The 23,733-nt window shown below is 41.5% G+C and overlaps 1 protein-coding gene across 2 annotated transcripts in view; it reads right to left on the bottom strand.

The window, feature by feature from the left end:
• Positions 1–23,733, bottom strand: part of LOC110507545 (limbic system associated membrane protein) — a 466,699-nt gene that overhangs the window by 127,917 nt on the left and 315,049 nt on the right. Inside the window, exon 2 of one of the 2 annotated variants that reach the window (XM_021587595.3) lies at positions 20,487–20,565. In XM_021587595.3, the coding sequence (XP_021443270.1) occupies positions 20,487–20,565 (79 nt within the window). Of the gene's footprint in view, positions 1–20,486; positions 21,159–23,733 lie in introns of those variants that run through there. The other variant, XM_021587593.3, reaches the window with a different exon arrangement.

Raw genomic sequence — 23,733 nt, 5'->3', positions numbered from 1 at the left:
ACACACACACACACACACACAGTGAGAAAGGAAGAGACACAATATTATAAACACAGTCCAATATGTTCTAACATGTAGGTCAGCAAAATGCCAGGCCAGGGTTGCTGCACCACTGGGTTACAGCAGAATCAGCATTCTCTTCCTCCCTCTATTATACACAGCATAGGAGTCAAAGCCTTTTACCAACCTTAACCAAAGCACTGGGCACTTTTCACACTATTCTCTCCCCGTTCCCTCTCGATTACGCACACACGTGGGTGGGTGTATGAAGTCAGTCGACTGACTGCTGAACCTCCCAGTGCTGTGACGCGGTTGTTCCCATAGTGCAGGGGCCTGTTGTTCTCTTCTCCAACGCTGTTGAAGCTTTGGCTAAATTACAACTGTATATCACCACAAAACACACCGCCAAACATATTAAGGTTGAAAGCTGCAAGGAATAAAATGGGGATTTATTTTAAAGAACAATACCCTTCACAGTTTTGCCCATTCTAGAGCCTGTAAGGGAAGTGTACTTCAAACACACACGGATACAACTCAGGGAAGGCATCATCCCAGAAACACAGATTTATGTCCTGGCATCCTCTGCAGGTTCATCTCTGGGTTGGGGTGTTATTATTGCAGCAGGAGGCATTTGGCTAATCAAATCTATGGTCAAATCTATGGTCAGCCCCATGCTTTTTTGTTGTTGTCACTTCACCATTGGAGTATGCCAATTTTCCAGCTGATTTGGATTGATCTGCTTTAATCTCCGGCTACTTTGGGCCTAATCAGCGGGTTATCTATACCCATTATGCATGATAGTCCAGATAACTGGATACTCGTCTACGTGACCTAGATGTTTTCAAAACCACAGATAGATTTCCAGTCACGCCGCCTTGGTTCAATTCCATCTTGGACACATTGGTTCTGCTGACCAAATCCCTCGGTTTAGGCCATCCGGGTGGAAATCTGAAGAGGCACACACTTCAAACCCATAGGTGGTCACATTGCTAAAGAAATGCATACAACATTATGTGTATAGTGCTTAAATAGATTAGGGAGATTGACATAGAGGCCACAGCTCCTCATAAGCTGCCTATGAGCAAGCCATGAATAAACAGGGGAAATGGGCATTTAAATAGGTTTCTGAAACCTGGCAGTTATTTCCTGAGAGTGCATTTGGAGAACCAAGTGAGTAGTGCATCCTTGTAGAAGCATAAACTAAGGAGAGTACAGTATAACAATAGATCCTACCTAAAAGCTTTGTTTAACTTAAGAAGGAATCTGGATATACAGTAGTTGCTTGTTTTTTTACCACTTCTTAAAATAATTGCTTTTTTTCCTAACATAAGACATACAGTACTGAGTAACCCTCTTAAACTTGTAGCCAGAAGTTAGCCATCCACCTGTTATCAGGATTTTATCCATTTTCTTCCACATCGCTTCTTCATAACTACGGACGAAGAGGGTGACTATGAGTTCCAAAATGGCTGTTATAACTTCAAAGACTCTTCGCAAACATTATCATCTCAGAAATGGAGGAAATTGCAGTATGATAATGCTAGAAAATTACCAGTAACACTAGCATATAATAACAGACCCAAAGAGCTGTCTTTCCATGTGTGTTGGTGCACTAGTCCATCCCCATAAATTACTGGTTAAGCGTTTGCCAGCCTGCCATTTTGTTTTGCAAGGCTGAAGTGGCTTAATTGGACAGCTCCCATTCTGTTTAGCAGTAGGGTGGCTGAGGCACATATCCTGCTTTAGATATGGCTGCTTTTGAGACTGATTACAATTATGGACTCTTGTACAGATTCCATTCATGGATGTACAATTGGAGCCATTTGAGAGCTTAAGGAGGGCCTTCCTCTCCCTGGTCTGCCCTTGAAGAGTTGGTTTGGAAGGCTGGCAATAACAGTCAATTAGGGAGAAGCAGGGGGCTCTCCAGAGAAAAGAGGAGGGTAGAAGAAGAGAATCTGACAGTGGGAAATGAGAGGAGAGAGAGTGTGAAACAGAACACCAACGGCACATCTGCAGAATGCACGGCCTGGAGAACAGAGTGACATTTTCAGCGAGGCAATCAATATTTCCTCTCGTCAACATCATCCCAGCAATTTTTGGGGATTCAATATGATCTAGATGTGATGTGAAGCTGGATCATATTGCAAAGTGGTTTGTTTGTAGTCCAAAAGGGTGAATCGGCTATATTTATATCTTTTGAATTGTTTTATTTATTATAGGATATAAAATCACTGTATACAAACACAATGTCATGAAATAATCATTTGTATTAATAGTTCCACATATGTTCAATATGTCCGCACTGCACCTGGAAGAGGCGCTCTTCACATTTGGCAATGGAAACTTTCTATTCATTGTGAGTTAGAGCTTAAGCTATTTTTAGTTTCTGTGCAGCAAATGTTTTCCTCCATCATTTGTTCTTCACCATCCCTGATGGGATTTTCAATTGTAGTCAACGGTTGTTGAGACAGTGACTCAAAAACAGAGAACACGGTGTTTAATAGTGTCCCATAACACACACACATTGCACACACACACAGCTACTACTACTAGTACCAACACAAACACAACTACAAACTCGGCGTGGCTTCTGCGAGATAGTTTTGTACACGCCTATTAGTCAACCCTTGTGCGATACTTTAGAAGCAGAAGCCACATCTCAACAATGTCCCTCAGGTTTTCCCCTGTTTGTTCCACTGTTGATTTGGTTTTGTTTTGCGTATCCTGTGATCTCTCCCTCCGTCTCCTTCCAAAGCATACAAGCAGAACGTTTATCACTCAATTCAGCGAGCTCCATATGGTGGATTAGAAGACTGAAATTAGAGATAAGAGCGGAGACAGGAAATGTTGTTTTATGTTTGGCAGACTTGCAATGTCTTGTGCAAGTGAAAAACAAACACCTCTAAGACAAGTTATTTTTATTTAAAAAGTAGGGCTTGATCCGGATAAACAACCCATAGGCTTTACTTAAATAAGATAAGTTAAATTCAGTTGGAAGAGCTCTCTCTCTCTGAATTAGGAGCTAAATCCATTAAGGATGAATTATGAATCAATCTAAGGCTAGACATGAAACACTAAAGCTGGCTACCTACTCAGGCTGTAGTATGATGCATACGTACTAGCTAACGTGGTTTATTATGTTCGGAGAGATTTACACAGGAGTACTTTGTTATTCCCATGAAACAAAATGTTTGATTTTCTAAGGCTGTGAAGAGTCCCCACTCGAAGGTATTGTATCAGTGATAGTAGACAACTGGAACCAACCAGAGAATTCCACCCAAAACATTCTGTGAAATAGCATCTGTCTCCTGGGGCCTTAGATGAAATCCTACCTTTCATCACATAGTCGGATGTTAAGACATCATTACCAGCTGGAAATCAGTGAAGCTATGCAGGTCCAAGAGACTATTTACTATCGACCTGCTAATCACGAGTTAATACATGCATGATGGACGCACTCTGGCAACAAAACCCCTCCAAGCCTCTGTTTTACTTACAACCACAAAACAGCTCCTTTTCCTGACTCTTCATAGTTCTGACCGATTGTGAGGATGTTCGCAGGCTAACCGCTAGCTACATTTGACCCTGGACTGAGGTCAAATGAAAGAAAATGAGATTAGTGATAATCTGGGTCTAGGACTGCAGCCATAAAAGGAAAGAGCTTGGCTTGACAGCTCCCCAACAACCTCCCCCCTTCACCTCCCCCGCACTGATGTCCCTTCAAGGCTAATCCCTCCAAAATGGTTTGTTGGAAATGAAAGTGCTGATCATCATCATCATCATCATCATCATCATCTCAGATCAGACAGTGAGACTGTGTTGAGGCTGTCTGTGCATATGTTACCAACATCACTAAAATAGGTTTGATTGACCTGTGAGACTGTTCCCACATGGTTGCAGTATATGACTGTCACTGTATTTTAACATACTGTCACATTTCATTTGATAGCAACTATGAGATGGTGAGGTGAAATCATCATAACTCTGCATTTTAAAAAGGGAGTGTTAAAATAGGAAAACAACTTGAAATGATACTTCCTAGACTTTATGTACCCAAGCAATGAAAGAGCATCTTGTACTTTTCATCATTTTTATTTCACAATCTTCACCAATCGGGATGCGATTTGTCACACTGTGCAAACATTTTCTCAGCCTCACACAATCTCTGCAAACCCCGTTACATAAAATAGCACATAGGGCCGTAAATACTTAGGCCATAACAAAAGAGCTATCAAAGGAGCTCTTTTCTACGGCCCTCTCACTATTTGATTGAAGTAGGGGACTTGTTCTGTCCTCTCCGTGGCCTTTGAAATACCCTAGTGTAAAGGAGTACGGGAGCTGGCCAAGTAAATACACTGAAGTGAGCTGAACTGAAGTGATTAATCCTCTAAAATGGCGCTGAAGAACAGTGTACACCGAAAGTGCAGACAACTAAATTGGACCACTGAGCTAAAGACAGAGGTCTCTGGACTCCCTGGGGCCTAGTGGCACCAACATCCACTCACTGCAGACATGATATAATGCAGATATTTGTTATAATGCACAATATTTAGCACAAGCTTCAGTCATTTCCATTTGCAGTCCGTGTCATCGAAGTAATGACAGAAGTAATAGGAAAACAAACATTGTGATCTGTGGTGAAGTCAGAGTAGAGACTGTCACTGTAAAAGAACATAGTTTATCCTTGTAAAAAACTACTGATTAGGTTCAATACTTCCATAGAAGGCACAGAAGAAGGCACAGTTTGTTTCCCCCCCAATAGCACAAGACAAAGCACCTGAACACATTGGAGCATATGAACATCCATATAGTAATGGAACCAACTTATCATCTTTTAATCAGATCTCAGGGAGCTTCCCAGCGTCGAGAACACTTGACCTAATGTGCTTTCAGATAGATACCTTGTATGAATTAAAGGTCCATGGTTATCAAACCTGCAATATTTCTTAGCTCCTGCGTTTTACGGGCGAATTGACAGAGACAAATGCTACCCAAAGTCCTTTGGGGCGAGAATCCATCAAATACAAGCAGCATGTGAACCAAGAGAACTCCAGCGTTCTTTAGTCAATGAGGCTTAAGTGGCTTTGAACACAGGGTGATGTTAAATCAGTCATACCTCTTGTGCAAGTCAACATTCTGTGATGTCACCTGTGGTGTGGGGTACTGCCACCAGCAGGGTATTTTAGAGGGCTGAGGCATGGCAAGAGAAACACAGGGCATCTAGGCAAGACAGCATTGCTCTGAAGACATCTTTCTGGGCACAGAAAATAGCTTCTCAAGGAGGTCACTAGCAAACTGAGTGTCAAATTTTGATGTGAATCAATGGTTAGACAGACATAGGCAGTCATTTTTATTTATAGGTTCAAACCTCTCTCTTGGGAAGGACCAGCAAACATGCTCTGCGACACTAACTTCTCCACCTTGACTGTATCCAGCAATCCTTCAGTCTTAATCAGGCTACTTGCTATGACTGCCAGTTTACAACAGTCCTACTTCTAGCAATGGTTATCCACCGCTAGATGCAGATTCACTACATATTTTTATAATAGAAACCTAGGGCTAAGACCAGGTTAGTGCCAACAACAGCCGCACATACTTTCGGTTAGATGTTTATCTTGTCATAAATGTGTATGAGCTTAGCCCTTGATGCTTATACTTTTAAAGATATTCAAACACCTCCCTCTGCAACTGGATCTTGCACTTCCTGACGGGCTGCCCCCAGGTGGTAAGGGTAGGTAACAACACATCCGCCACGCTGATCCTCAACACAGGGGTCCGAGTCATGCATGGCCGTGCAGTCATGAGTGAACAGGGAGTACAGGAGGGGGCTGAGCATGCACCTCCTGTACTCCCTGTTCACTCATGACTGCACGGCCATGCATGACTCCAACACCATCATTCAATTTGCCAATGACACATCAGTGGTAGGCCTGATCACCGACAACAACAAGACAGCTTATAGGGAGGAGGTCAGAGACCTGGCCATGTGGTGCAAGGACAACAACCTCTCCCTCAATGTGATCAAGACAAAGGAGATGATTGTGCACGCCCCCATTCTTATCGACAGGGCTGTAGTGGAGCAGGTTGACAGCTTCAAGTTCCTTGGTGTCCACATCACCAACAAACTAACATGGTCCAAGCACACCATGACAGTTGTGAAGCGGGCACGACAAAAGCTATTCCCCCTCAGGAGACTGAAAAGATTTGTCATGGGTCCTCAGATCCTCAAAAGGTTCTACAGCTGCACCATTGAGAGCATCCTGACTGGTTGTATCACTGCCTGATATAGCAACTGCTCGGCCACCTACCACAAGGCACTATAGAGGGCAGTGCGAACGGCCCAGTACATCACTGGGGCCAAGCTTCCTGCCATCCAGAACCTCTATACCATGCGGTGTCAGAGGAAGGCCCTAAATATTGTCAAACACTCCAGCCACCCTAGTCATACTGTTCTCTCTGCTACCACAAGGCAAGCGGTACCGGAGCGCCAAGTCTAGGTCCAAGAGGCTTCTAAACAGCTACCCCCAAGCCATAAGACTCCTGAACATCTAGTCAAATGGCTACCCAGATTATTTGCATTGCCCCCCCCCCCCCCCCCCCTCTCCACACCACTGCCATTCTCTGTTGTCATCTATGCATAGTCACTTTAATTAACTCTATCGACATGTACATACTACCTCAAATAACCGGTGCCCCCGCACATTGACTCTGTACCGGCACCCCCCTGTATATATTGTTATTTTTTAATGCTGCTCTTTAATAACATTTTATAACTAGGGGGCAGTATTTTCATTTTTGGATAAAAAACGTTCGGGATATTTTGTCACGACAAGATGCTCGACTATGCATATAATTGACAGCTTTGGATAGAAAACACTCTGACGTTTCCAAAACTGCAAAGATATTGTCTGTGAGTGCAACAGAACTGATGTCTTTTTACGCATTTATGTTGAAGATTAGCCGTAAGGGACCACATTTAGCAAGTGGTCACATGGTGGCTCCCGCAGAAAATCTTGCGTAAAGTACACAAGTAGCCATTTTTCCAATCGCTTCTTATGAGAAACCAATTGCCCCGATGGATATATTATCGAATTGTTATGTGAAAAACACCTTGAGGATTGATTCTAAACAACGTTTGCCATGTTTCTGTCGATATTATGGGGCTAATTTGGGAAAAAGTTTGGCGTTGTAGTGTCGATTTCTCAGCCAAACGTGACGAACGGGAGCTATTTCGGCCTACAAAAATAATATTTTTGGAAAAAAGGAACATTTGCTATCTAACTGGGAGTCTCCTGAGTGAAAACATCCGAAGTTCTTCAAAAGTAAATGATTTAATTTGATTGCTTTTCTTATTTTCGTGAAAATGTTGCCTGATGCTAGCAGAGGCTAGCCATAGCATTAGGCCATGATAAACTTACACAAATGCTTGTCTAGCGTTGGCCGTAAAGCACATTTTAAAAATCTGAGATGACAGTGTGATTAACAAAAGGCTAAGCTGTGTCTCAATATATTTCATTTGTGATTTTCATGAATAGGAACATTTTCTAGGGAGATTTATATCTGCTGCGTTATGCTAATTAGTTTGAGGCTACGTTATGCTCCCGCATGCGGGATGGGTAGTATCAAGAAGTTTTTTAATTACATGTTACTTTTATCTCTTATTCTTATCCGTATTTTTTGAAACTGCACTGTTCGTAATGGGCTCGTAAGTAAGCATTTCACTGTAAGTACCTGTTGTATTCGGCACATGTGACTAATAAAATTTGATTTGAAAAATTTGCATTTTGAGGCTAGTGAGGTGCTTTTGTCCTCATAAATGTATCTCCTGTGTTTATAATTCCTATGTAACAATTCACCCACTTTAACTGTAAGTGGGCGCTGGGCAAGCCAGTTGGGGTGTCCAACGAACCGGCAGGAGCGTGAGAGCCTGGCGAGCCGGCTGAGGCATGGAAGCCCGAAAATCCGGCTGAGGCAAGATGCCTGTCGATCCCGCTGCAGAGAAGGATCCCGGAGATCTGGTGGAGTGTGGCGTGGGATGGGAAGCCGCCGAGGCAAGGAAACCTCTCGAGCCAGCCAGGGAACGAAAGCCCGACAGGCTGGCTTAGGCATCCCTGGTTCCATTGGCGATGTAATCCACCCCGACAAAAAACAAACAAAAAAACTCCTGGACCGGCTGGGCGAACAAGAACTGACGATCCGGCTGAGGCCCGACGTGGGATGGGCGCCAACCGAGCCAACCGGGGCAAGGAAACCTCTCGAGCTAGCTAGGGCGTGGAAGCCCGACGAGCTGGCTAGGCACCCCCGGTTCCATCGATGGCGACCCAGAGCCGATGCCACCATACCAACAGGAACGCCAGTACTCCCCGATGCTTCGTATGTTGGCTTCTGTATTCTGTCACGTGATGACGCTGGAGAGACGAAGCAGGTACGGGGAGTAAAACATTTCATATAGAACGGACATGGAACGAGACAGTAACAACATCAGCAAACAGATAACACAGGCAAAAAACAATCAATACAGAGCTGGGGGACTGAGAAATATAGGGGGAGTAATAACAGGTGATGAGTGAGTCCAGGTCAGTCCAATATTGCTGATGCGCATGACGAGGCAAGGCAGGTGTGCGTAATGGATGATAGGAGTGCGTGATGCAGGGCAGCCTGGCGCCCTCAAGTGCCCGGGGAGGGGGGAGAGCGGGAGCAGACGTGACAAATATGAAGTAAACAATAAGTCACTTATGAGAACATTCCCTCTATGTAACGCTTCAATCTGCTTTGAATCTAAATGGATGTATACTAAATACACCTGCCCTGTAACCAATGGTAACCAAAAATAATACCAAGGGTGCTATCAGATATGAATCTGATTCTTTACTTTGATACTATCGGATCCTCTGTAAAGAACAAAACCCTCTCAGTGTTTAGGATCTTTAAACTACAAATTCTCTACAGAAAGAAACTCCTCTTCAATAATTTTAGTTGCCTTCTGAATGGCTTTAAAAAAAAAATGTTTTTGTCTTCTCCCACAATTGAGTGGATTCCTGATCAGACTATAGTCTCTATTGGTTAACATCGACTTTGAATGATTGTAAAATTGGGACAACCCACTTCTCGACCAAAATCCTTAGTAAAGTAAACTACGTGAGTGACTAAGAGCGAAAGCCTGCTGCATGTGTGGAGTCGAAACAGCTCTTTACCAGTGGACACTGACAGACAAATTACATATGCTGTACAAAGGATTAAATACATCTAATGTGAACTGATTCTTTAAGAAAATAATACAATGACAAATCCCCTGTACCAACATGGGTAACATAATTAAGACGATAAATTCATTGTAGGGATGTAATGATTCACCGATACGGATCAGTGCCTGGTTAAAATGATTAAGATATGAGTGCATCGGTCTGTGGGAGACCAAACTGATCCAAATTTAGCATGCATGCATCGGTCAGAATACCAATTTAAACGTTAGGAATCGCTGATCCACTTAAGTTTTTTACTCATATTGTTTTATTCTGAAAATACCTCTTATCTGTTGTGACTGAATTGATGTGTCCTCTCCTTCAGTTCAGTAGCCTATCAAACTTGATGCATGTAACCGAGTATGACTGCCTCATCATAAGCACTCTGTTACATTGCATCGGATGTCATTCATTTGAATGGGGACCATCCACAACGGAGTGGAAACCCAACACCCCCTTACAGTAAGAAGGCTCTGGTGTGGGCTGGACGCCGGATACTTTGAACGTCTTCCAAACTCTCCAGTCAGAGTCCATCAAAGAAAAAAAAGTTACCAAACCACAGAAGATGAAAATGTGGTTTTCGAAGATGGGTTTATGGGATAGCTAGCCACTTGCAAACAATTACCCATTAAGTAAGTGCTATTTTAATAGTACAAGTATGTAAAAAAAAAATACACATTGGTTGTTAAGCCAATTATACTTTGACTGTTGCCTCCTGTTTTAGTTGGATTGTGATGGTAATGATGTTTGTTTTTGATAATAATTATTAGGTGGAGGTCGCTAGCTACAGTACAGCCAAAGCAAAGCTTTTAGCTAGCTAGCTGCTCTGTAATACAGCTTGACTTGCTAGAAAGTTATACAAACAAGTTGAGGAAAAAATAACTAAACAAAACATGTTTTATTATCAACAGAAACAACGAATGAAAAGGTCATATTTTGTAAATGCGATCTCTGACGAGAGACTAGGCTCTCCTCCATTTTGTCTTACGTTGTGAAACGCTATTCTGTACTGTACATCCAGTAGCGGAACGAGCTTGCATGAAGTTGACGTACGGCGTAATGAAATATGTCACAATGTAAATGGGTCGTGCAGAGTGCACGAGACACAGCTTCTTGCGCCAACGAGAGGTAGGCCGATTCCTGTTCTAATAGGCTATTTGTTCATCTGGCACCTTCAGCATTCAGATGCTTGTAAAATGGCTTTCACAATAGCCTACAAGAGTGGACGCAACTCACATCCAACTGCTGATTGCGGTTTTCAATCATTCAGATTTGATTTAGATTCAAGTTCACCATAAGAAATAGTTTTGGTAGAGAACCTCTTCGTGAAATTCCAAACGGTCTAAACCATTCGCTTTCAAGACGGGGATAAACATTTCTAAATGTAAATATTGACATTGTACTACTAGATTTCAGATAAATGGTGGAGTGACAAAAAGCATACATTTCTTCCCACCCCTAATCTGATAGTGGGGTGGTACTGTAGAGGCACAGTTTGCCCAATGGCTCAGCTCAGGTGCCTATACACACCATTGACACCCCTCACACACACACACACACACACACACACACACACACACACACACACACACACACACACACACACACACACACACACACTACCAGAGAGCCACTCATCTCAGACAGATCCAGCTCAAAGAGGCTCAGCTCCTGAGCTCCTATCAGCTGCAGATATGAATTTAAAATGGAAAATGAATGTGTTCATGCAACAACAAAAAAGGTCACCGCATCAATTCGTTCCCCTAATCAAACCAAATGGCACCGAATCGTTTCAAACTCAAAATATATCGTTTCTGTATCGGATTGGTGCCCATGCATCTAAATACGTATCGAATCATTCATGAAAGGAAAGATGCACATCCCTAATGAAATGATATTTGAACAAAGCTAACCATTTTGTATTGTGTACTGTTAGAGTAATTGGTGTGATCACAAACACTTGCAGGTTGCCTTCTTTCTGGACTGTTCAGGAGGTTGGATGCTGGTGTAATGATAGAGATTAGGCTTGGCCGGTATACTGTATACCGGGCAATTTTGAAATAGCCAAGGAATGGTTTTTCAATACCGTAAATACCGTTGAAACCATTTCTTTAAAGTTTTTCAATAAATTGTAATATTTGTAGCTACTGCAGTCAACTTGTGCAGTACCTTAGGAGATAAAGCAGATCACGTTCTTCATTTCACCTGTCACATTGTTTTACATCATGAAGCTTACTATAGTTCCCCAGAACAGTTGAGTCAGTCACGTATTTGTTTGTAAATGGCACAATGGGAGAAAGCGGGAGCAGGTCCAGCTTTGTATTGACAGGGGTCGCGTTTTATATTGAGAGTCAATTGTGTTTAAAAAAAAACTCAAATAGAAAGATCAGGGATGTGCAACTATTGTTTTCCTTTACAGATAATTCATGAGTGCAACACATTCGGCAGAAAATAGCTTAATTTTCATCAGATGACAACAGAAGTGCATCACTATTTGGCTGGCAGCCACACGAATAAATTAGCTTACAATGAAAAGCAAGGTCTTTTTTTTGCAAAAACAATGCATGGCCATCATATTTCTAATGTTTAGCATAGAAAGAATGTAGCCGGCTACATTTCCTAATGTTTTGTTTAAAGTTAATATTTCATTTTTACCTGAGAAAAGTAGGCTGGCTACACCCAGAAAAGTACCCGGAGAAAAGTAGCTACACACCAGTAAGAGCGCCGTCTTTTCATGGAATGCCCGTTCATGAATTCTTATCCGAGTGGAGGAGTGCAACAGAAGCACAACATTTGACTGATGTTGAGCAGAAATTACAAGAAGCATTTTAGATCTGCTCTTACAAAACGCAGCAAGAGATTTATGCATTCTCAAAATAAAAATCCTGTGTGAAAAACACAGATTTCTGCATTAACGTGACCCCTAAGTTTAACTTTCTAGTTATCTAAGCAAGTGGCTGAACCAATAAGGTGACAAGGCGTTTACTTTCTGCTCTGTTTGAGAAGTCAAAGCCCTTTGGATGAGTTATTTGTACAGCTGCCACTGCTTGATTTTGTTGCGTTTTTTCTCCTTAATGTTCTCGGCCCTTCAGCTCCTCCCCCATTTTCTCCAAGCAGAACAGGCAGGCCCGTTTTCCTAGCAACTCCAGACAGACACAGTCTGTACACATGCTGCTTCAGAGCCAGTACTGTTCTTCCTTCAGACAAGCATGTGTCAAAACTTTCTTCATTTGCACAACGTCCCTAGCTCACATTCGCTTGTAAATGTCCAAACTCCCCAAAAATTATATTGGTTAGCTACTACCTATATATGCATAACTTTAGGAGCTTGATTTCCTGTCTTTGCAATTCATTTATTTTCATTTGCGCTTGTTAGCATATTTAGCTAGCAAACTCCATGGAAATTCGCTATTACATGTGCTAATTCTGATAGCTTTCTCATAATCGACACTCAATGGGATTTTTCAGGCTTTTTTTGGCACCCCCTTGTGTACTAAGCCGGTAATACCGTAAATCCTGGGATGAGAGAAGGACGGTATGACGATATAAAAACCTGATAGATATGTTAATATGCACAGTGATTTTGACACATCACCAGGCTGAAGGGAGCTCAGGGAATTCTGGGAAGCTGAGAGAAAGTTTGAGGACAGAGAAAACAAACTAGGCCTGAGCCAAATAAATGCCTAACTGTCAAGCAAAAAACTGCCCCAGTAACCTCTAAAATGCCTTTAGAGTAGACATCTATCCAGGTGAGAGCACCAACACGAAGATCGGCCAGCCTAGTCAAAAATAATGTCATCTTCACAATAACAACTACACAACGTGCACAGCCTTCGACCGCTTCAACTCCAGTTCAGCATGTGACACAAACAGAAGGCTCTCAGATGGTTCAATCTCAATGACGCAGAAATGTCTCAACTGTCGGCGAAACTTCAAATTGGGGAGATGTCCAACCAAACACCCCCATCCCCCACTACGCTACCCCTCCCTTCAACCTCAAAACAAAATGGGACAGGGAGATAATGACGAAGCTGGCAGCCGCACATCTTTTCAAACTGTAACCGCATCATGGGTGAAAATGAAATTGATTTGAAAATCCTGGCTCTGCCAGGGCAGAAGCAGAGAGGATTATGTGGTGATTGTACTAATGCTGTCTGTCCCTGGTCTCCCCGGCTTTGAATCAGGTCACTACCCCATCAGAGCAGCACTGGACAGCACTGTGAGAGATGCTAAAAGCCCTTGGGAGGCTCTAAACTGTAAAAAACCTGCACTCAGTCGGATGACTTGTTGAGAGATAGCGGTCCTTCGGGGGGGGGGGGGACATGTGAAATTGTGTAGCACGGTTTCTCTCCTTATGTTCCAGCCAATGTTTTTTCCTATTTAAAATGTGACAATGCTTGTGATATGGTTGCGGCATGTATAATCATAGTAATAGTTGCAAAACATTACTAATAGTACCAAAAAAGTTTAACTTGACCCCCATTTGTTATTTAAGATAAATATTTCTACAATAGGATCTTGAAATAACAGGAACACAAAAACCATTTCACCTATTCAAAGTCATTGAATTCACATTTTTCAAATCAGGACACAAGAGCCATTCATGTCTCATAACTGAATTATGTAAATGTGTTCAGATTTTGTTTATTTTCTATCATCTATCCCATCTATGGCACGCAGTGATGTCCTCTGTGGGTTACTTGCCAAGGATTCCTGGTAGAGTGTTAAGCCCCTATGAACATTACAGTACTGGAGACGAACACTTACAGTAAGTGCCCTCCTTCTGAGTATGCTAACGAACTACTTATCAATAACTGCTCTTCCAAATTGAAAATCCATGTTTGGAGTCAATGACGTGGCAATTGTTAGAGGTAATGGGTGATTTATATGGTCATAATAACACAACCACATTACTCTAATAGATTTAGTGGATCTTTTGGACTTGACAAAATGTGTGAAAAGTGACCCACACAGAGAACAGACAGGATAATCAGTCTGGTATTTACAGTAAATTATCAATGTGCAGTTCTTAAAGAGAACAATGAAAATGCATTTTCGGTAGTGGAATTATGCAAATGGTCATAATCTCTTAACTGTGAGGTTTGGATTTGGATCGGGATCTGTGAGTCAACAGTTAGCGAAGCCATTCATTTTCTGCTGGGATCAATAGCAGCTAGTATTGTAATCAACACTTGAATAATTCTCTGTTGTAAAATCCTTCAACACTCAGAGGCAATCTCTTTGTAAATCCCACCACAAACCAAAAAGTAGATAAACTTAAAATAAAACGGCCTGCTCATTATAATGAGAATTGACGACATTCCAACACTTATACTGGAGAGGTTTGGGTGTGTTTCAGTAGCCTTGAAAACAAATACTATTAAATGAGCTGAAAAGTGTTCCATCCTTCCATACACTTGAAACTATGCCCCAAATTACATGGAACCAGTATTGAGTAGGCATCATTTATCTGGTTTCATCCTCAAAAGATGGAATGTCTGACATACTGTAGATAGACCATATTCCAGACACTGACACACTTACAGTTGAAGAAGTTGGAAGTTTACATACACCTTAGCCAAATACATTTAAACTACATTTTTCACAATTCCTGACATTTAATCAGAGTAAATATTCCCTTCCTGTCACGGCCTGACCTTAGAGCCTTTTTATGTCTCTATTTGGTTTGGTCAGGGTGTGATTTGGGGTGGGCATTCTATGTTTTGTTATCTATGATTTTTGTATTTCTATGTTTTGGCCGGGTATGGTTCTCAATCAGGGACAGCTATCTATCGTTGTCTCTGATTGGGAACCATACTTAGGTAGCCCGTTTTCCCTCCTTTCTTTGTGGGAAGTTGACTTTGTTTAGGGCACATTGCCTTTAGCTTCACGGTTTGTTTGTAGTGTTTGTTGTTTTTGTCGGCGTCATCTTCATTGCTGAGTGGCGTTTCAGGTTATGTCGATATAGGATTTTTTTCTGAGGTCTTGGCTGATTTCTTTTAATTTTCCCATGATGTCAAGCAAAGAGGCACTGAGTCTGAAGGTAGGTCTTGAAATACATCCACAGGTACACCTCCAATTGACTCAAATGATGTCAATTAGCCTATCAGTATCTTCTAAAGCCATGAAATAATTTTCTGGATTTTTCCAAGTTGTTTAAAGGCACAGTCAACTTAGTGTATGTAAACTTCTGACCCACTGGAATTGTGATACAGTGAATTATAAGTGAAATAATCTGTCTGTAAACAATTGTTGGAAAAATTACTTGTGTCATGCACAAAGTAGATGTCCTAACTGATTGGCCAAAACTAAATCAATTTTTTAAATGATATTTAATGACTCCAACCTAAGTGTATGTCAACTTCTGTACAACTATACAGCAGAGAAGAAAAATCTTGTTTTGACAACAAATGTTACAGGAAAATGTCAAATAAAATGAGATTTCCTTCAAACGTGAGCTGAACTATAAGGAGATAGTAATTCCCTAGATAACATTGCACCATCCTTTCAAGGCCACATTAGCCATCAAACCACAATGTATTCCAGTCTGATCCTGATCCGATGCATACGGGGCCATATTAAAGCTATTGTTTGGGATTCTAAAAAGAACAAAACAGCCAGCCCGCCACATTTTGGTATACAACTGAGGGATGAGGCTGGTGAAATGTAACCTTTTTATATGTACATATGAATAATTGAAATGACCATTATAAGGATTCCCAGATCCCAAATTGTAGCTTTAAAATGCTACACAGGGCCTGCTATGTCGCTACATCTCTATGAGAACCTGTTTCACAGGTCTTGATATCTGAACCTAGCAGGTTTCAAACGCACTGAGCCTTTCATACTTTAATTGAAAAGGGATATTCGGGTGTCTGACATCCGGGCCTAAGGGCAAAACACAAGCCCGCAATGATCTCCACCCAAATACCACGAAAGGGAGCGGATATTGTCAAATCAATGATAATTGACCCGGAGGAGAGCAATCCCAGTGTCTGTGTCATTAATGCTTTAATAAGCAATTGTCAATTATCTGCGCTTCTCCCACATCAGAACGCACCCTGCAGGCCATGGACTGCCAACTAGTGAAAAAGCAATTAAAAAGTAAAGCATTGTGACACAGAAATGCTGCAAAGGGATACAAAATAACTTTGAGATCCAGCCGTGATACTCTGTGACTGAGAAGGATTCATTTGGGTTGTTGAGGTGGTATCAATCTCGAAGTAGTTCAGTATGTGGGACACTTTCACTGCAATCTAAATGTTTGGGGATGTAACAAGACGTTTGGGATCTGAATTTAGTTGAAGCACGCAGAGAAGAAAATGTTCAACTGGTATTAAGTCAAATGTCAGCCAAAGACGTCAATAAAACGTAATCTGCATGATTCTAAGCCACAGTGGACTTCTACAGTACTTAATCTAAAGAATGCGTCAACATAGACTGCTGTACTAACGCATTCATGTCATGTGAATCTCATCTCTTGTATACGAGACTGACTTAAACAATCTTAGGGTTTAACAGATTAACTAGCCAAGCAAATGAGGTTAAAATAACCTTTACAAATCCTTTATTTTAATCAATATCAAAGTGTTGATGCTGAAAAAGGACAATTATTTTGGTAACTTTACTTGCATGTGTTATAAGGCCCTTTTTCTTTGTCATCTTAGGAACATTGTTACTAGTACACCACAGCTACTGTGTAACAAAAATTGTTTCTTTACGGGTTCAGCTCCACCTATGCCTGTAATGTCATAACTAAGCCGCAGGCATCGGTAATGGAGTCAAGGCTATATTATTTCTCTAGGCCACGGATATCCCAACAGCACAGCAAAACCAGCTTATGGAATCACATTGGCTACACTTTCTCATGCAACAAATGACTACCCTGGGGCCCCCCCTGAAAGTTCTCTCAGTGGCCCTTGTTCTTTTATACATATTTTTTTATCCGATTTGTCTGTTGAAACTGGGGAGTGAAAAATGCATGTTGTTCGGTCGGGCTACTGGGCACACAACTGCAGTTTGTTGTGTAGTCATTGACTGAGTTAACTGTTAAAAAGTCAACTTATGTTCACGAATGCAACTTCAGGGATCATGTTTTAATATTAGGCTCACTGAGTGACACTGTATGGAAGGAAACAACTAGGCACTGAGTAGAACATATATTACTGTACAGGCCAGGTGACGGCTAAACTCACTCTTAATTGAAGGAAATGAATGCACTGAGTAAACTGATTGACTGGATTTTTAAATGGATATCAATTGGTGAGCCTTTAAAAGTAACCACGTTGGAATTTGATTGACTTGATGATCAAGTAATTGAATTGATGGAAGTGATTAGTGAGAGGAAATCCAGTAAGTGGATTATAGCTCCTAAACCTGCTGGGCCTGGCTGTGACAACACCAGAGTGATCAGCACACCTTTTGACCTACAGGTTAACAATATAGGCTACCACAGGTTTTTAGATATTCCCATTGCTGCACTACTGCATCACCATGAGAGGATCAAGTATACCGTTCTCTAAACTGAAAGTTAAATGTTGGTCACTCTTTTTGTAACTTTCAACAGGTCTTATGTTGCGTCAGATGATGACGTTAATCTGTACAATCCCTCACTCCTTACAGACGACAAGTGCGACAATTAATTAAATGGTAGTGTGATATAAATGTTCAGGTCTAAAGACGCTAGATAATTATTGAATTCATGTCTTCAATATAATATCTGAATGTGATTTGCCATTAGAACATGATGGTGTGCTCCGATACAGTCTTATGTAGGAGAACATTTACAGTGAATTGATACAATATACTTACAAAAGTATGTGGACACGCCTTCAAATTAGTGGATTTGGCTTCCAGCCACATTTTATACAGGTGTATAGAATTGAGCACACAGCCATACAATAGACAAACACTGGCAGTAAAATGGCATTACAGAAGAGCTCAGTGACTTTCAACGTGGTACTATCATAGGATGCCACCCTCCCGTCAAATTTCTGCCCTGCGACAGCTGCCCCGGTCAACTTTAAATGCTGTTAGTGTGAAGTGGAAACGTCGAGGAGCAACACCGACTCAGCCGCGAGGTGGTAGGCCATAAAGGCTCACAGAACGGGACCACCGAGTGCTGAAGCAGGTAGCGCGTAAAAATGGTCTTTCCTCGTTTGCAACACTCACTAACGCATTCCAAACTGAGCAACGTGAACTGTTCATCGGAAGCTTCCTGAAAAAGGTTTCCATGGCCGAGCAGCCGCATACAATTGTAAGATCACCATGCGCAATGCCAAGCGTCGGCTGGAGTGTTATAAAGCTTGCTGACATTGGACTCTGGAGTAGTGGAAACGCGTTTTCTGGAGTGATGAATCACGCTTCACCATCTGGCAGTCCGACGGACGAATCTGGGTTTGGTAGATGCCAGGAGAACGCTTCCTGTCCCAATTCATAGTGCCATCTGTAAAGTTTGGTGGAGGAGGTTCGGGCTCCTTAGTTCCAGTGAAGGGAAATCTTAACTCTACAGCATACAATGACATTCTAGACAATTCTGTGCATCCAACTTTGTGACAACAGTTTGGGAAAGGCCCTTTTCTGTTTCAGCATGACAATGCCCTTGTGCACACAGAAAGGTACATACAGAAAGAGTCTGAGTTTGGTATGGAAGAACTTGACTGGCCTGCACAGAGCCCTGACCTCAACCCTGACTGCGAGACAGGCCTAATCGCCCAACATCAGTGCCCGACCTCACTAATTCTCTTGTGGCTGAATGGAAGCAAGTCCTCGCAGCAATGTTCCAACATCTAGCGGAAAGCCTTCCCAGAAGAGTGGAGCCTGTTATAGCAGCAAAGGGGGGACCAACTCCATATTAATGGTAATGGTTTTGGAATTAGATGTTTGACGAGCAGGTGTCCACATACTTTTGGTCATGTAGTATGTGTGTTGATATATATATTACAGCTTGGCATGCAGAGGCACTGTAAGGCAATACAGCCCAGTAGGGGCGTGTCTGGGTCAATGATTCCCAAACTCCATAGACAACCCATCTACTGCAGTCAGCGAATATAAAACAATACTCTCTTTGTCTCTGTCTGGTGCAATGCATGCACCTCACAATGGGTATAAAACCTAACATTGCTTTATTAAGATCAGATTGCTCTCATTTAACATTACACAAAAAGAAAAATATCATACATAACATCAATAAAGCAAAATTCCTAGCTATGTTTTCAGACATTTCAGTCATTATGGTTCATTCTTAACCATGTAGGCTGTGCCACAAATAAACTCTACATGAGCATACTTTTCAATTCAGCGGTAAAAAAAAATCAGCAGGTGTGTGTGAGGGAGAGTGAGTTAAAGAGAGAAATATTGTTGTTGTGTCCTGCATAATTAGTTTTGGGGAGGGGGAGGGGTAATCATAGCCCCTCACTGACCTGCCAGTCCAAAAACACATGGCTGTGACCACGTGACTAATGACATCTGTGTCCAACAATAACATAATAGCCTTAAATTGACAGCTTGCATTGTCTGGGAGGTGATTAAGTATAAGGCTAAATCTACTCCCGACGTAATTGGCACAAAGAAAATATGGATTTCATTCACAGTGAAGCGCTTTGGACTTATTTTTCATAACCGGGTAATATGGGCTGTTGTGCAATTCGGAAATCAAACTGCATCGTTATGTATTGTAGGCTACCCCACGCAGCACTTGCCTGTACTCTCCCCCATTGAAAAGAGTAGCCTCCTATAATCTGCCGCTTCCCGGACATCATTTTGGGGCAATTCTATGACACACTTAACGTTTTCAGTGATTTCCAATAAATACCAGGGCAATGTCGTTTAAATTAGGCTACATCATTATTTTGCAGTTTGGGGATGTTAATTAATGTGACTGTGGCATAGCCTACATAATAAACCAGGCTACGGAGCAACATCAAATCGCATATCAGATCAAAATGAAAATAAGTATCTTGAAATCCACACTTTCAAAAAATATGCATATTTTTATCACTACATTTATCATACCCTACTGATGAGTATTTAACTTAGTTGATGTCCTATTTAATGTAAAACACCCCATGTGACATTTCAATATTTTAAATGAGAACATTGGGCATCAATCAGTAGCCTACACATTAGCGAATGTGTCAATTGTATCATTGATCATTTCATTCCATGCTGGTTCTATGCTTTGCATACAAAACTCAGCATGACTTGGAGGCTGCGGATGAATGGAAAGTTGGACAGGGACCTTACCTGATAACCGCTGTATCACCCTGGCGGATAGTAATGTTGTCGGTCGCTCGCTGCATATCCACACTTCGGACGGGGAACCCTGTAGGAATAAGACACAGGAGTCTGAAAAAAGAAGCCTGCAATTGCCTCCAACACGGTCTCCTTCCGACCAGCATTTCGAACTGGGCGCGCAGAGATCCCAGAGAAAGTGTTTGGACTTATAAAAGGGAATTGAAGTGGCGCTCCGACCCTTGGCAATAACCTACTCCACGACAAAGTGTGACCAGGGGTTTCTATGATGTTGAGGAAGATAAATACGCGTTGAAACAACGAAAGCAAAATGGCTTGTAGGAAAACATATATTCCGTAAACCCTCTCTGAAAGCCCTGTATTCCACTGTGCTTTCAGCTCCCGCGTAAAGGCTGCGATAGACAGGCAGCAGAGTTCTTTAGAGGTGGGGAGGAAATTCAGTCCTCTCCAGTCACCAGCGCCTCTCACTCTAGAGCTCTCTCTACCCGATTACCCCACCCCCGCTTATACATCGCACTGCTGCCCCCTTCACGAGAGTCTGATGCGCCTTTTTTGGTTGTCACGACAACAGCACCAGCTGAGGTCCCTTTCTACTAGACACAACTGCGGTCGGCAGCTGAGAGGAGAGGAAAGTCATTGGCTATGTGTCTAAGTAAATGCCTCGCTTGTTGTTCTAGGTCCACAGTTAAGACTACATGCCAACATGGTCATGACGTAACCCAAATAAATTAGAAGGAACATTTAGTTAATTAAATCATATTTATGGGCTTACAGGTTCACATTTTAATTGGTTGATATAATATATATATATATATATATATATATATATATATATATATAAAATGTGTGCGGCAGGCTTTTCAGCTGTAAAAACCCACAGTATTGAATGCATTGTGCTGGCTTTCCCTCATACATAGAAATAGAATGATAATTCTATTATAATTCTGTCATTCTATTTCTATGATCCCATATAGCCTATTTCAGGTATTTCAAGATGACTGTAGGGCCACCAGTATAGCCCAGCTATGGAGCTTAATTGCTCAACACTGAAGACCTTGTCGAGCGGTATGCAGTATAGCCAGGTAAGGTAAGGTGACAAGGTGCACAACATCCTTGCTTGTCTAATGTCACCTCAATTCACCTCTGGAGGTTACCATCCTACTGCTGACACCAACAGAACTGTGCCATATAGGGGTCTGAATGCCAAACGGCTTCTTAACATCTTCTACCCCCCCCCCCAAGCCATAAGACTCCTAAACAGCTAATCAAAGGGCTACCCAGACCCCTCTTTTACGCTGCTGCTACTCTCTGTTTATTATCTATGCATAGTCACTTTAACTCTACCTACATGTACTTATTACCTTAATTACCTCGACTAACCGGTGCCCCCGCACATTGACTCTATACCAGTACCCCCTGTTTATACAGTAGCTTCACAGTTGCTTTTTACTGCCTCTGTTTAATGATTTGTTACTTTTCTTTTCTATTTTTTACTTATCTGTTTTTTTTACTTAACACTTTTTTTTCTTCTTAAACTTCTTTAAAGCATTAAGGGCTTGTAAAGTAAGCATTTCACTGTAAGGACTTGATGTAGCTTATGTTAGATTTTTTGTTGTCTCAAAATATTATTTACGTGTTCTATTTTGTAAGCTAATATATTTCTTAAAAGGCTACAGGAACATATTCAACAGTGAACAGTGAATACGCTCATCACATTTAGCTTGGATAAAGTCACTTAAGATGAAAGAGCTGATGGGTAGAGTTGTTTATTGTTTATAGGGTCATGCCCAATCTGTCATCATAAAACTGTGTCTAGACACATTGGCTTTGATTTTGACAAGGATGGTAATTATAATCACTTTGGCTGTCACTGGAGCAAGGGCAAGAGATGCAAGGGCATGCCTTCAACTTCATCAGAAATGTAAATGTGCCAACCCCAATGTGCCAACCAATAAGTTTTTTTTTTTCTTCTTTCTTGCTAATCAGGAAACAGATTTAATAGGCTGTGTCCTTATGTTCAATCACTCCACAGTTTAATTAATTGTTAAGTGAAATCATACAGTATTGCACAATTGATCACAGTGGGAAAAAGAGTCAAAAGCATCAGCATTCACCGCATGGCGTCTTCATCTGCGACATTGAACCTGGGTTTATATCCTGAATAAACACCACTATTTGTTATTATGATTAATGATCAAATGTAATCCTTTGTTGACTGCCAATGTAGCCTACAGCAGGGATCATCAACTAGATTCAGCTGTCTGACAATTTTTTTTTCTTCTTGAGCGGATGGTCAGGGAGCCGGAACGTAATTATAAATCATTTGTAGACTGCAAATTGACCACAAGAAGCCCAAACAGATTTCCCAAATTAAAATCAATTGAAGCTGATTTGCTGGTGTTTTTACAGTATTTTATGTCCAACTTAAAAAAAAATGCAATAAAAAATTACTCAGAACATGGGGGGCCAAATAAAATCACACGCGGGCCAAATTTAGCCTGCGGGCCAATTTCAGCCTGCAGGCCACCGATTGGGGAACCCTGGCCTACAGGAACCGTCTGTGGTTCAAATAAATTGTAAAGTATGGCACTAAAACACACTTGGCTTCTCAGTTTTATCATCAGCAGCATGGTGCAATGAGGCTTCAGTGTGAGATTAGTCCAGAATGGAACTGCATCTGTGAGAGATTGGAGCATTTGAGCATAATTAATATGGGACAGTTCATGGAAGTGCTAATATTAGTGCATTAGAGGGAGCACTAAAATGCTTTCCGCTGTGGATCATCCTCATGCTCCTTAGAACAAAATGTCAAACTCCATCTTCCATTTTGAAAAGTAACTGAGAAGTTTTTGCCATTTTAGAGACATAATAGTTTGCACACTGCCAAGCTCTATGCATACTAAGGCCCATTGATTTTAAGTATGGATAAACTCTTCTATTCAAATGCTGGGCCAGATTAATTAAGCATGTGAATAAGGATACAACATTAAAGTAGATCAATAACACATTAATATTAAGATAATTAATGAAACATTAAAGTGACAATAATCTTTGTGATTCACTCACTGACTTTCATGTTCTAGCTTTGCTCTTGTACTCCTCGGAAAATGATTGATACATATTTTGTACCAGTGCAAAACATTTAACTTAACTTAACCTGGTCCTAAATATACCATTTAAACATTATGCTCATTGTCATAGGCTTTCCACTGATACATGGCCAAGATCATTTAGAGCT

The sequence above is a fragment of the Oncorhynchus mykiss genome, chromosome 27 (assembly GCF_057628025.1).
Source record: "Oncorhynchus mykiss isolate SJ-2025 chromosome 27, ASM5762802v1, whole genome shotgun sequence".
In the NCBI taxonomy this organism is placed as follows: Eukaryota; Metazoa; Chordata; class Actinopteri; order Salmoniformes; family Salmonidae; genus Oncorhynchus; species Oncorhynchus mykiss.
The sequence above is the reverse complement of the archived record's forward strand: the minus strand, read 5'-3'. Positions and strand labels throughout refer to the sequence as shown.